Source organism: Pleurodeles waltl, chromosome 11 (genome assembly GCF_031143425.1).
Source record: "Pleurodeles waltl isolate 20211129_DDA chromosome 11, aPleWal1.hap1.20221129, whole genome shotgun sequence".
NCBI classification, from domain to species: Eukaryota; Metazoa; Chordata; class Amphibia; order Caudata; family Salamandridae; genus Pleurodeles; species Pleurodeles waltl.
The window spans coordinates 349,107,985-349,122,126 of NC_090450.1; the positions used below are offsets into that span (position 1 = coordinate 349,107,985).

The window sequence follows — 14,142 nt, forward strand, 5'->3', positions numbered from 1 at the left end:
CCTCCTGTTAGAACAGTCTGGTTTCAGAAAGGGTCACAATACTCTAGATAACATCTCAGCATTGCAGTTAATAAATGAAAAATAAGTAACGATTAAGGGTGGTGCTGTTTATGGTTTTTTTAACAGCCTTTGATCAGCTGGATCATTTGATCCTGTGGAAGAAGCTATCCAACGTAGGCATCCTGCTAACTTGTTACATCTGATTATAGCTTTGCACTCCTCCACATGGTGCAGAATATTGCTGAGTGGCGATCGGAATCTGTCATCCGAAATCCCAACGAAAAATGGATTAACACAGGGGTGTTTATTGGCCCCATTACTTTTTTCATTGTATATTTATGACCTCCCTAGCGCTTTTAGCAAAATGTTATGGTTTTGCGCCCAGTATTGGTGGACGTTCAGTGATCTGTTTTTTTTATATGCAGATGACACTGTAGTCATTAATCTCACTCTGAAAGGGCTGAATAATTGTTTGGCAGTGCTTAATGGCTATGCTGATAAACATTATTTGAAGATAAATGTCACAAAATGTCAAATAGTGTGTGTTTCAGGAAAAAAAAACTGTAAAAAAAAAAAGTCAAATGTTTATGGTGCGTAGGGTCTCAGAAGATAGAGCGAGTAAAGTCCTATTGTTTCTTGGGGAAAATGATGTCTAGCTCTTTAGTGATTATGAGCATATATCAAACAATATGGGCAGGGCTTGCTTACAAGCATTGGGGTTAGGTGCATTTTACAAGGCGGTGTATAGATGCTATTTTTCTCATCTCTTTACAATCTGTCAAGCGCAGATACCTGTTACTTTGTTATATGCGATAGAACTTGTAAGTGTAGCATATTGGGGTTTTCCAGACAGAACTGAAGGGCAAATTTTAAGATGCCTGTTTTTAGGGTCGAGCGGACAACGCTCCGTCCATGTTGTAGTCTCTCTTTGGGCTTTAAACCACGCCCATGTCACACCTGTCACTTTCATTGGTTAGTGGGTTTGCCTTTTAGAATCCGCTTGCCTTCATTAGTAAAAGGCATGCATACGATGTTTAGCCCTCCTCGAGCGCACCGGCCAACTACTGAAAACATACAAGGCTTCATGTTTTCAGCCTGATTTCTGCACTACTTTATCTTTTTATTTTCCATGCAGCGCCATCGCGTTGGGTTTTACATAGTGCGATCACTCTGTTTTTGTTTTTTCTTTAAATTTATATGGCAAGAAAAGGAGTTTACAATGCTAATAGTTGTAACTTGAGCAAATGCGAGACCTGTTGCATTGCACATGCTTGTAATTTAATTCCTTGTCATTTGCTGCAGCCTTAGGAATGTAGCTTGGTACTAGGAGCCCCTTTTTCAGGGCTTAGCAGCAGTATCCGGGGGGCAATTAGTTTATTTCACAATGATAGTCTTTAAGTCATCTCATCTATAAAGACGTTTTCTTCACTTTGAGAGAGAAAGTACAGTTTTTTAGAAATGTTAAATACGCTTTAGAATTGTTCAAATTTGACTTTGCTACAATTTTTGCTCTATCACCCCTTCATTTGAAAATGTGTTTAAAGGATATTACATGGGGTAAAAGCTATCAGTTAGATTCTGAGCTTTGCAGCCAAAAGAGGAGATTCAATATTTTAATTAATTCTGTTATTTTAGGAAAACCGCAACCTTATTTAACTTGCAATCTTCCACATGGGGTGAAGCGTTTCTGTATTTTATTAAGATTAAATATACTGCCTTTAAAGGATCTAACTCGCAAATGGTATGGCACTTTGAAGGTGTGTGACTGGTGTCAAACTGATTTACAAGACCTAAAGCACATTTTAATTGCTTGTCCTAGTCTGTTGACATAGAGGAAAAATGGTTGAAATCCCTTTTTATTAACATTATGGTACGTTCATCAAAAGAAGCTCTTGATTTATTGTTTAATCTCCCAAATGAAATGTCTTGTTTTCAGATTATTTTTTTTTAAGGCATTTTTAAATTTATATTGATGATTTTATACAGTAGAGGGTATGATGCACTTTAATCTCAATCAACATAATCTGATAGATTGTGTATTGATGCACTTAACTTGTACTATAGAAATGTTGGCACAATAATGATTAAGTCTTTGCTGTTTTGTTTTATTTTATTTTGTTTACATGGACCTCCTTGAAGGTCCAAATCATTATATAAATAAATTTGAAACCAAAACTTAAAGGTAGGGATGTGTCACTGCTTCCAACGTGTCAGGACTCCTCTGGAAGAATGGTAGGATTGGTACCAAGGCAGTTTTACATGTCCACTGTGATAGGCTGACAGGGCAATTAAATAGGTGGTCACCTGTATAATTATCTTATGAAAGATTGTTAAAGTTAGAGCACAGTTGACCCATCAAGGCATTAGGAGTCCCTATAGCCTGTTTGGCATAATACCTGCTCAAGTTAAAATATGTATACATATGCCTAAATTGCATTATTAGCCAGGTTTTTTGGCAGTTGTTCATTCATATAGCCATGGTTTTGAGTTATTTGTGGATCTGCTCATCATTAGATTGTTTGCACTGAACTCTACAAGAGATGGTTTACCAGAAAAATCGATGCATACTAGATCACCTCTCTTCGGTGTTCTGTGCAGGGTGAATGTGTCTGCAATATCTGTTTATCAATCTCTGTTACTTTGCCTTGCTCTTTTTCTTGTGCAGGTATCACTGTTAGATCTACTGGCTCTTTGTGGAGACTCATTTCTCATAGTTTTGCATGTTCTGTTCTTCATGTACAATCTCCTGCCTGTGCTCCGCCCAGAAAATCAGTGTACTTTGTGAAGAAAATTCTGGTTTATTAGACTATGTAACTCTACTGCGTCACGTAGCGCATCTTCCTATGTTTAGGTATCAATACTCGTCTCTCTGTGTGTATTTTCTTGTCTGCTCACCTGCCACACTCTGCATGGGGACTCCATGGTGAAAGTGCTTACCATCATCTGACTGTTCCTCTCATGTCCCTTTACAGGAAATGGATGCAGGAGCTACAGTCTGAGCTCGGCCACTAGGCCCACTGGTAAGGCCCACATAGACTGGAACCGGCTGGAGCTGCCTTCCTTCTCAGGATCCATTTTTAATGCTTCATGTGGTTCCCTCCTGAATGTTTCTGAAATTGGAGAGAAAACACAGTGCCCTCCTGCCACAGCCCGCAACCCTAACAAGGCTGTGCTCACTGTGGATGCCATGACAATGCAGGTATATTATAGAGTCTGAGCTTTTAACAGGTTATTTCAATGAGTTTTCAAAAAAACACTTTTTTTCATCATTGGTAATGTCTCTTAGCACTGATCGACTGAGTCTTATTAACAAACTGAAAGGGAAGTAAAGAATGTTACACATGTTAAAAAAAAATATTAAAAAAAGCTGGGTTTTCAATTAAAATATTTCAGCTTTAAAGACAGTGAGTTCTAAAGCTGTTTGATTTTTCACCTAGCTCAAACTCCCGTTCATACCTTCTAGAATTTTGGAATGCACAAAAGGTAGAAGAAGGCTGAGCGTGCAAACTGTGTTAGCATGTAACATTTAAACCTATTGATGTGGAAGATCTGACCTTTTCTATGAGTGAGTGGATGCGCTTGGCAGAAAGATTTAAATGTAACACTCTCTGGTAGTGGCAACTAATTAAAAGTTTGGTTACAAGGTCTTTCCTTTATCTTCTCTGAACATGGCAGACAAATGTTACTGCAACATTCTGTAGGAAGAGCCCTGTTGGTTTTGGAGGCTAACAGGAGATGGTCGCAGATAAGCACTGTAAGGAATTGGGTAATTGGTTGAAAGCTATGGAACCCACACTCAAGCAAGCAAACAACATAATCCTTGTCAGAGTTAACAACAAAAAGTCACTAAATTAATCCTCTGGTTGCTTGGCACAAAGCATTTAGGCTTAACTTAGAGAAAATGTGTAAAGTATTTATGCAGCACACAAACCGTGATAAAGTGTAAACACAACACAAGTAAAATTCTGAACTAATAGAGTAAAGATAAATAGAATGATACCTGAGCAGCAAAAAGCCAACCAGTCAAACTGGAGATATTCAATGTTAAGGTTTTGAGTGAAAATAGTGCCAAGAAGCAGAAAGTGCCACTTGCAGTCATCTGGTCACGCTGTACTGGGTGAAAGTCGCAAGTTCAGGTTGACCGTGATGGAGCATTTTTGGGGGGGGGGGGTACATGGACCATGTTAGTCCAGCTGAAAACTTACCTGCTGAAGTCCGGTGCAATGAGTTTGTTTTGTGTTTGAGGGGGCAGTGAGGAGAAGGATTTTCTTGAAAATAGCAGGTTGAGTGTTGCGGATGGCCGTTACTGCAGCTCAAAGATCCAAATGTTGCTGGAGCTTTGTGTGGTGGATTGTCACGGATGGTTGCTGTCAGTGCTAAGTTTATGTCTTCCATTGCCAGTCGTCATGACGGGTCCCTATTGGTGCAAATAGCAGTTCTCGCTGGAAATTCGCATTGTCGATCATCCTGGGCAGCAGAGTCTTTGTGCGAACCAACCTTTTCACAATTGCGAAGAGTCCAAAACTTCAGGGTTTTCACCTTTACTTGTGGAGGCGCTCTCACTGATGCCAGTCTGGGGTCCAGGACCTGAAGGACACCTCTTGGGGATCAGGACACACTCCAGCAGAAGCCAGCAGCAGGGCTCAAGCAAGTACGGTCCGGTCTACTTGATGCTGGGCAGTCACAGAAAGGCCTCTGGAACCTTGTAGGGTCAATGTAGTTCACATGGGAGGTCAGCCAACTGAACCTTGGAGTTCCACTGAGTAGCCTAGGATCAAGGCAAACATGTGCAATCTTCCTTCTTCAGATAGCAAGGCAACCTTCCAGCAGCTGGGCAACCCTTCTTCTGAACCATCCACAGGTCCAGGACTGTTCTGATGAGTGGTTCCGAAGTTCCTTTTTTAATCTTGTATCATCCTTTGTGTGGTGGAATTCCCTGACCTACTCTGAAAACTGGTTCTGCACAGGTCTTCCACTGGTCCTGGTCCCACACTGTCTAGGATGACAAAGGCAGGGCAAGCCTGCTATCAGGTTTTTTTGTGTGTGTTCTGTTGGCAAAGGCCTTTGAAATGTAATCAGGGCCAGTGTGCGGCTCCTTTCAGTCACCCTGCCTGGAAGACCCGCTCCACCTACACCCAGATCCCATTATTCCTGTTTGGGCACAATGCACTTTCTTGATGGGGAAACCATTGACCAGACCAGGCAGCTGTAAACTCCTAGAACGGCCTCAGAAAGTTTAGGCAGGAAAATTACAACTTTCTAAAAGTGGTATTTTCAAGATTCTAATCTAAAATTCCGCCTTTACATTAAAGAGGATTTTAAATTATAATTCCTTTGAACGTAAACAATATTTCTCTATCTACTCCCAATCTGAAGTAAGCAATTTAAAAATTGTCATAGGGTAACCCAGTGTTAGCATATGTAGGAGATATGCCTTGAAACCGTGGGAAACAATTACATTAGGAGTTTTTCGCTGTCGAATCATGTAAAACTAAAACACATATGTTGTACATTTTACATACCATGCACCCTGCCCTATGAGATTTTAGGGCCTACTTTAAAATGACTTACAAGTATTGAGAAGGAAGGTTTAGGCCTGGCAAAGGTTTATTTTGCCACGTTGAACTGACGGAGTAAAACTGCACTGCAGGCTGAGTGGCAGACCTGAGACACGTTTTACAGTGCTGCTTTAATGAATGGCACAATGAGTACTGCAGCCCACTGTTAGCATGTACTTTATAGGCTCTGGGTGCATGTAGTACCATATACCAGGGACCTACAAGTAAATGAAATGTACAAACTCAGTGTAGGCCAATTGTACCATGTTTTAATGCGAGTGCAATAATTTTACCACTGGTTATCAGGCAAACAGTGCACAGAGTCCTAATGCCAACAAAAACTGGTTCAGAAACAGAAGGCAACATTTTGGGATGACCCTGCAAAAAGGGCCAGGTCCAACAAATCCTATTAGCAAAGTCTAATACAGGGAGAATAAAAGCTGTAGTTGAAAAGACTAAATTCTCATTTGCATGTACAGATGGAGATGTAACTGGATCTCCTAAAGATCTGGGATGTCAAAAAGAATGGTTGCCTATAAGATCCAGATTGTGTACCGATTTTGTTGGAAATGTTGTGTTGCCTTTCTGGGGAAGGCAATTTTTCTGTGGCCGCACTAAGGGAGGGTACTTAACAGCAGTCTTAGGCTCCAGAACACCCTACAGTTCTACACTAATGGCTGACCGTGCCAAATACGTTTTCCACATAGCAGTAGCAGCAATTGTCGGAACTCCTTTCAGAGAGCCACGGGGCATGCAGGGGCTACTTGGCCCAACCATTTGGGATGAGACATTTTACTTTTGATGTCCAAGGGTGCGGACTGCTATGGATTCTGAGCAACTGGGCCAAGTACCTTTCTGCACTTATCTGTCAGTGGTAAACTTGGTTGAGCACTCTAAAGCTCCTTAGTGGATACAGATAAGTGAACATCAGCTCAGCAATAAATACCTCTCCAGCCAAGTACTCTTTTTTTTTTTTATTTTTTTTTTTATAAAGTATTTTATTTCTACCGTTAACCACACAAAAGGAAAACTATGACATTCACAAACAATAAGCACCATTCCCCTTGAGGTCAGTGTTTTAGTGTTTCAATAGCAATTCCTTGTCCCACTTGCTTCTCATCTTAGTGATAGTGGTTATTCCCCATTCACTGTTGACAACACCCTGGAAATGCCCTACTAGCAGTCAGTGTCTCAAGAATCCACTCTGACTCTTAAATTCAAGTCAACAGTGTCCTAACGCCGCTGTGCTCTAAGGAGTGAGTGACCTGAAACGAGTCTTCCCCACTCTGGTAGGAGTGAAGCCTGCAGAGTCCTGGACTCGCCATGCAGGGCTTGGTCTCCCAGAATGGTTGGGCCGCCATGTAATGTTTAATCCACGGCTCACATACAGCCAATGCATGTATACAAGCACTTCACAGCACTTTAGCCTCCATGTACTGTACCACTCACAGGCACACCTTCATCCAGCATATGCATTTAACATGCACAAAGTACCCAGCACTGCATCCTTTACTTAGTCTACTCACTGGTACACATACAACCAGCACACGCACTGCACAGCACTACATCCTTTTGGTACTGTACCACTCATAGGCACATGCACCTCCAGCGCATGCATACACCATGCACACACTACTCAGTACTGTATTATTCCTGTATGGCACTGCCCTGGCACAAGTACACCACTTTTGCTCTGCACAGCACTTTACACCAACCTGATGTGGGCCAAGCGTGAGTTATGCACACAGCAGCAGAACTTGAAAAAGTGAGTAAGCCTTAAGCCTCATTCCAGTGACACAGGCTAAAAAGGACCTGTTCACTCCTACTCCTCACTCCATGGTATGCTGCCACCACTGTGCTTGTGCTACTAAACTCCCGGCGAAGGCATTAACCTTCGACTACTATGAGGGTAGCGCTTTGGGCACTCCACCCAGTCCAACAACGCTGTAATCCATAAGACAAGCCTATATCATGGCGCACATGCATGATCCATGTTCACCTATAACAACAAAAATCTGCATTAGGGTTCCAGACATCAGTACAGTTGGGCAGTCAGGGAAGGGGTGCACGTCCATTACCATGAAGAGGACTTTTCCATCCTAGAAGTAATCTTTGCCTTGGGATGTGGGATCCTATTTCTGAATGTTTGTTAGTGCACAGTAGCAAGATATTTGCTAACTTTGATCTCCTAGTGCAAACAAATGTAGTGCACAATATCTGACTGTGTAGCAAGTAGATCGATGCAAATATGAAAGAATGGGGGGAAGAGATGAAAGTTGGGGCATCACATGTTAGAAAATGGAGTCTCTCCTCACCTTACCAGGGCTCGAAAAATCTACCGTATGGCGGTTTTATTTTGTAGGGTTGAGCTATTTTTAGATTCCCCTGGACCCTTCCGTTGAGTGGACAAAGAACAGGTGTTCTGTTCAGTCAGAAACTTAATTACCAATTAAGATGTATTTACATCTTATTCTTGTCAGATTTGCTCTGTATTCAGAGACAGAGGTCAAAAGTCAGTTTGTCTTCTTGAACTGTGTGACCTATGTGAAATGAAAGGCTTTTGGCATCCGGTTTTTCCTAACACACAACATTTATATAACTAAATCCACTTTACAAACATTTCATAAATATTTCAGAAGCTGTGAAAGACCATTTTTTTGTCCTTCTGGGTGATGAAAAAATATTTTGTTAGGATGAAAAAAAAGTCGAACACTTTACTTGATGATGTGCAAATGATAAATGTTTTCTGAAACCCAATTTTCAACGCTTGTTAATACACTATATAGTTTTATCAGTAAAGCTGCAAGTTAGTGGGAAGGTTTTTGGACATTTCTTGGAAATTTACTTTCTGTAAATGAAGTGTGCTACCACATCAAACTTTAGTAATCTATTTATTAAAAGTGAGTGTTTAAACATAAACTGAGAAACACTCCTGCCCTGATGGCAAAGCTATTAGTAAACTAAGAGGCAAGTCATGTATGGATCATGTGTATCTCATAAGAAAAGAGAATTTGTGTTTATAGCTGAAATGCTGAACTCACTTATTTGAAGGTGCACTCATGTGAGAATGAAGAAAAACACGACTGTAAAATACAATATTGGCCTAGGACCACACAATTTGAGACCCGTTTCCGGGTCAAGTACATTGCAGTTAGGTCAAATGGATTGTTCAAGCTACTCGACCTGCAAGTCTAGTAACATTTTTATGATTTTTCAAAGCCTGCTTACAAGCTATCATCAAGGAACAATGTACCCTAAGGTAGGGCTGTTCCCCAAAAGTGCTGGTTTAAAAGTCTGCTAAGGAGTATGTACAGTCAGCGGAGTTGAATGTGCGTGGCCAATCATAGAAGCAGAGTGCTTCCATACCATTGCCATCCAGTGTCTTCTGATGATTGCACAAGGCAGTTATTGTGACCAGTTCAGGACTCCTTAGGTAATATAGTTCAGTTCAATTCTTTATGTCCGTGATTAATTAAAATCTTTGCCAGAAATAGCAACAGACAAAGATAAAACTTCTCTACAAACCTATGCTGTCATTAGTCATAGCAAGTCATAAAATGCATGTAATAGAATTCTACATGGGATATGTACCACTGAAATTGTAGTAAGGTACATTTTAACCATTGGAACCACTTTCAGGCATAACATACATTGTATATGTCAGACATTTTCCTTAAGCTTGGGCAGAAACTAAATAGATTCCAGACTAAGAAGCTTGTACATTTTTTTGTATTTTCATGATGTTCTTAGGCCAATCCTTATTCCACACACAGACCCAGCCACGGTGTTTCGTCATCCAAGTGGAATTCCTCAGGGTCTAAATATATTATGTAACATTTTTTGTACAAGTTACTTGCCTTCGGTAATGCCTTATCTGGTAGAGACTCAGGCCCTCATTATGACACTGGTGGTAAATCCCGCTTACCACCATGCAGACGGCTGCCAACATACCACTGCGGCGGCAGATATCCGTTCACCATATTATGACACACACACACACACCAATCCAATAGAATACAGCCACATAAACAAATCCACCAGACCAAAGGTGAGTGATAAACTGGCGGTCCCAAAACCCACACCGCTACGTCAACGGAACAACCCCATCACATTATGACCCATGAATCACCACAGCGGGCATTCAACGGCGGTAAACCATTGGCGGTACATACCGCCGCACTGACAATGGACACCCACAGACAAAACGCCACCACATTGGCCAATTCAGACAACACACACCCGACACCCATACACACACCACACTACTATAAAACACACACATTACCCACAACCCCTTACAAATACAAATCATTGGCACAAGACTGCCACCAAGACCACTGCCACAACTAGAGCCTCACACCCATACACCCCTCACACACTCCACATCACACACCCCACATCACACACCCCACATACATTAACCAACACACCCTCACCAACACACAACACCCATGGCACCACAAAGGCACCCCCATTTCACTGAGGAGGAGTTAAGGGTTTATGGTGGAGGAAATCATCAGGATAGAGCCACAGCTATTTGGAGCACAGGTGCAGCAAATATCAATAGCTAGGAAGATGGAGCTATGGTGGAGAATCATGGACAGGGTCAACGCCGTGGGACCGCACCCCAGAACAAAGGACGACATCAGGAAGAGGTGGAACGACCTATGGGGGAAGGTACGTTCCATTACAGCAAGAAACCAGCTCACTATACAGAGGACTTGCGGCGGACCCCCACCTCCTCCCCCACAACTCGCAGCATGGGAGGAGAAAGACTTGCCAATACTGCATCCTGAGGGCCTGGCCGGAGTCGGAGGAGGACTGGGCTCTGGTAAGTCAACTTTCAACAACTACCCCCCCCCCCTTACCTGCATGCCATCACATACCCTCACCCTTGCTCCCATCACTCCACTCCATCCCACACACTCCCCCATCACATCGCACTAATCCCAATGCCAAGCCCTGCATGCTGTACCAATGCATGAACACCCCTCACAGCCCTGCATGGACACTCATCACTAAAGTATGCACAGCATAGGGAATCTTATAATCCCACCATACACCACCATAAACAAGTAAAAGCTGGCAGGGCAACATTAACCATAGAGGGGAAGCCAGGGATGTACAATAGGTCATACACATGAAGCATAATATATCATTTACATCCCCACAAGTACCCCTGCCAATGTCAATGGAGAGGAGGTGCCATCACTATTCAGTCTCCCAACAGAAGAGGCCCATAGTAATGACAGTAACTCTTGTCTTCAGGATCTGGACTCTCCACCAAGCCCATCAGGGAACACTGGACAGCCGGTCACCCAAGACCAGTCACAGACCACCATAGAACCTCCCCCATCAGACACCAACACCACAGCACCCACCCAGCGTCCCCAAACCTCTGTCCTCAGGACACGTCAATCAGCAGTGTGGCCACCTGTACAGGGACCTCATGCTACACCTCACACACAAGACAATCAGAGACCTGGGGGTCAGTGGCAGAGGGCACACCGTTCGGGGGACAGAGGCACAGGCCAACAGGGATACTGGGAAGACTGCTGTGTGCCAGGGGGAGGACAGGACCAGGGAACCAACTCTCCAGGAGGCGCTCTCTGAGATCCTGGAAGCCTATCAACATTCCCAGGACACAATGGGCCAGATCCTAGACAACGTGCGGGGGAGCAGGGGGCTGCAGGAAGGACAGTATCAGGGGATCAGGGAGGACTTGCAGGCCATCAACCACTCACTGATCTCCATGGCAGGGGTGCTGGCAGACATGGCCAACATTATGACGGACAACAAGGAAGATATCCAGAAGGAAAAAATGAAGACACAACTATCCAAGCGAAAACATCAATTTCTCACTGAAACTTAATTTCTTTTAATATAGTCAAAATAATTAAATCATAGTGTCAACGAATTACCTGTGCAGCTAGAAAGACTAAAACACCAGATAAAATCTAAATATATACAAGTCTTAGACATAAAGCACCACACCCAACAAATACATTCGGGCATCGTAATATATAAAGCAAAAGGCTGCTTAAACCATCCAGTGGCAAGCAGTAACAGAAACGGGTAGTGACCGTAATCCAAAGAAAGTATCTGGCCTCAGTGAGAAAAACCGATCACTGGAAAAAAGTCCGATACAATCCCCAAGTTATAAATCCAATAATTCAGGAATTCCGTTGGTCACTCGTTTGAAATAACAGTCGACGCGTTTCGGCCTTAAAGAATCCGGCTTCTTCAGGACAATGGAGAAGGTGCCTTGCGGCAGAAGATGCAAATATGCATCAACTAAATGCGCGGTAGAAAACAACTGTGAACTGGAGTGCTCTTAGTAAGCGGCAGCCCGGCACACTAAATTCCCGGGAACCTGCTTATAGACAACATTATGACGGAGGCAGTGTCACACTAGCGGGCCCCTGCCACTAGCCAGTCATCTGGACAGCCCTCCACTTCCGCTGCTGCTAGTGACGAGGAGGTCCCGCCACAGGACCAACAGGCCACCAGCACCCCTCCCCCTGCAGAAGGTGAACCACCCTGCAAAGTTCCCTGCGATCCAGACGGAAGCCAGAGACACTTGACAAGACCACCGCCAGGAAATGAGACTCTCCTGATTGTCCCCCTTGTGTCCCACTCTGTCACCCTGTCCTCCTTGAACTACCATTGCTCCCCTTCCTATGTCCCCTTGGACAATGCACCTGTGCTACAAACAGACTGGAACAATAACCTAGACTTTCCTCCATCATCACCCCATCCCATTGCACTTTCCCCTCTATATATTAGCACCACAATAAACACCCTTTGTTAAAAATCGACTTTGAGTATGTCATGTATTACAGATATGTATTGATTGAAACAGCTACAACCATTGCAAATGAACTGTACATAGAATGAGCATAGAATTAATGACCTGTAGCTGGCTGTTGTGATCACACCAGGAGTATTTGTCAAATCACCAACATCTGCAAAATGAATTACCCAAAGGGAACAGTAAGTGGGCAAAGATGTGGGAAATGCCAGCATGCCATTGCCACACAGAATACAACCAAAGTCATAGAACTGTAAAATTGCACTGTCTCACCTCTGTGTCATTGGAAGTACTGACGGATCACAGATGTTCTGTTGTCCACATCCTCTGCCTCCTCATCCTCACTGTCCACAGGGGCATCTCCAATCTCCTCCTCCTGCAGAAAAGATACATGACTTCTGAAGGCCAGGTTGTTTTAACATGCAGCATGCCACTACTATCTGGCAGACCTTGGGTGAGTAGCACAGAGATCCACCTGTCAGATGGGGGGGGTACCTGAACGTGGCCTTCAGGAGGCCAAAGGTCCTTTCAGTGATCTTCTGGTTCGCCCATGTGCCTCATTATAATGTTCTTCTGACCTTGTCCTGGCATTCCTCACAGGGGTCAGCAGTCATGATCGGTTTGGGTAACCAGAGTCACCTGCAAATATTGGGGGACAACATATAGCCCCACACTATCCTATATGGCCAACACCATAGGCAAACACCAACATATACTGGAGAGGAACCAGGGCTCACCTATTAGCCACACCATGTTCCTCTGTTTGGGACATCACATTTGGGATGCTGCTATGCCTCAGGGCAAAGGCATCATGCACTGACCCAAGATACTTTGCATTGACGTGGGAGATTTACTGGTCCGCAAGCACACCATCTGCACATTCATGGAGTGGAAACTCTTAGGATTCCTGAACACCTGTTCATTCTGGTGGGGGAGGGGCAAATGCAATGTGTGTTCCGTCAGTCTCACCAATTATTTTGGGGATATGTCCCATTGCATACACGCCGGCCTTCCCAGTGGCCAAATCCTCAACCTGGGGGAATGCAATGTAGCTGCACATGTGTTTTAGCAGGGCAGACAACACTCTTGTTAGCACATTTGAGAACATTGGCTGTGACATTCCTGCTGCCAAGCCCACTGTCACTTGGAAAGAATCAGTTGCCATGAAGTGGAGAACTCATAGCACTTGCACAAGAGGGGGGGGTCCCAGTGGGGTGACTGACAGCAGATATCAGGTCAGGCTCCATTTGGGCACACAGCTCTGATTGTGGCCCCGTCCAGTCTGTAGGTGAGGATAATGTGCCTGTCCTCCAGTGTAGCCAAGTCCACCAGGGGTCTGTACACGGGGGTACGTTTCCATCTCCTGTTCGTCCCCAGTGGCAGGTAGCTAAGGGACAAAAGAGTGAGGAGGCTGTCACAAACTGAACAATGGAGCCACAACAGCAGCCCGAAATTTGCAAAAATGTTATGGGACAGTGTAATTTGTCAAGTATGTGCCCATTTATCCTGTGACACAGCATTAATCCATAGCCCTCCTCCATCTTGAAATGGTGTCCACCTGTCCTGTGTGGAGGGATAGGTGGAAGTGAGGTAATGCCGCTGATGTTGTGTGCCGTGGCTGTAGGCGGTCATGAACCTCTGTGCAACTCCTCATTGGCTATAATTGGGCCCCATGGGGTACAGTGGCCAATGGTGATCTACGCCGGCGGTGACGGTATGCATCACCGCAGGCGTGACTGCAGTTGTCTAACTGATTCCTCACTTGTTTCCTGA

At 43.9% G+C, this 14,142-nt stretch overlaps 1 protein-coding gene across 10 annotated transcripts in view; it reads left to right on the forward strand.

Annotated features, from left to right (window-relative positions):
• PASK (PAS domain containing serine/threonine kinase) overlaps window positions 1–14,142 on the forward strand; it is a 1,088,660-nt gene that overhangs the window by 130,443 nt on the left and 944,075 nt on the right. For all 10 annotated transcript variants that reach the window (XM_069213654.1, XM_069213650.1, XM_069213651.1 and 7 more), the window contains one exon: window positions 2,973–3,199. In XM_069213654.1, the coding sequence (XP_069069755.1) occupies window positions 2,973–3,199 (227 nt within the window). The remainder of the gene's footprint in view (window positions 1–2,972; window positions 3,200–14,142) is intronic.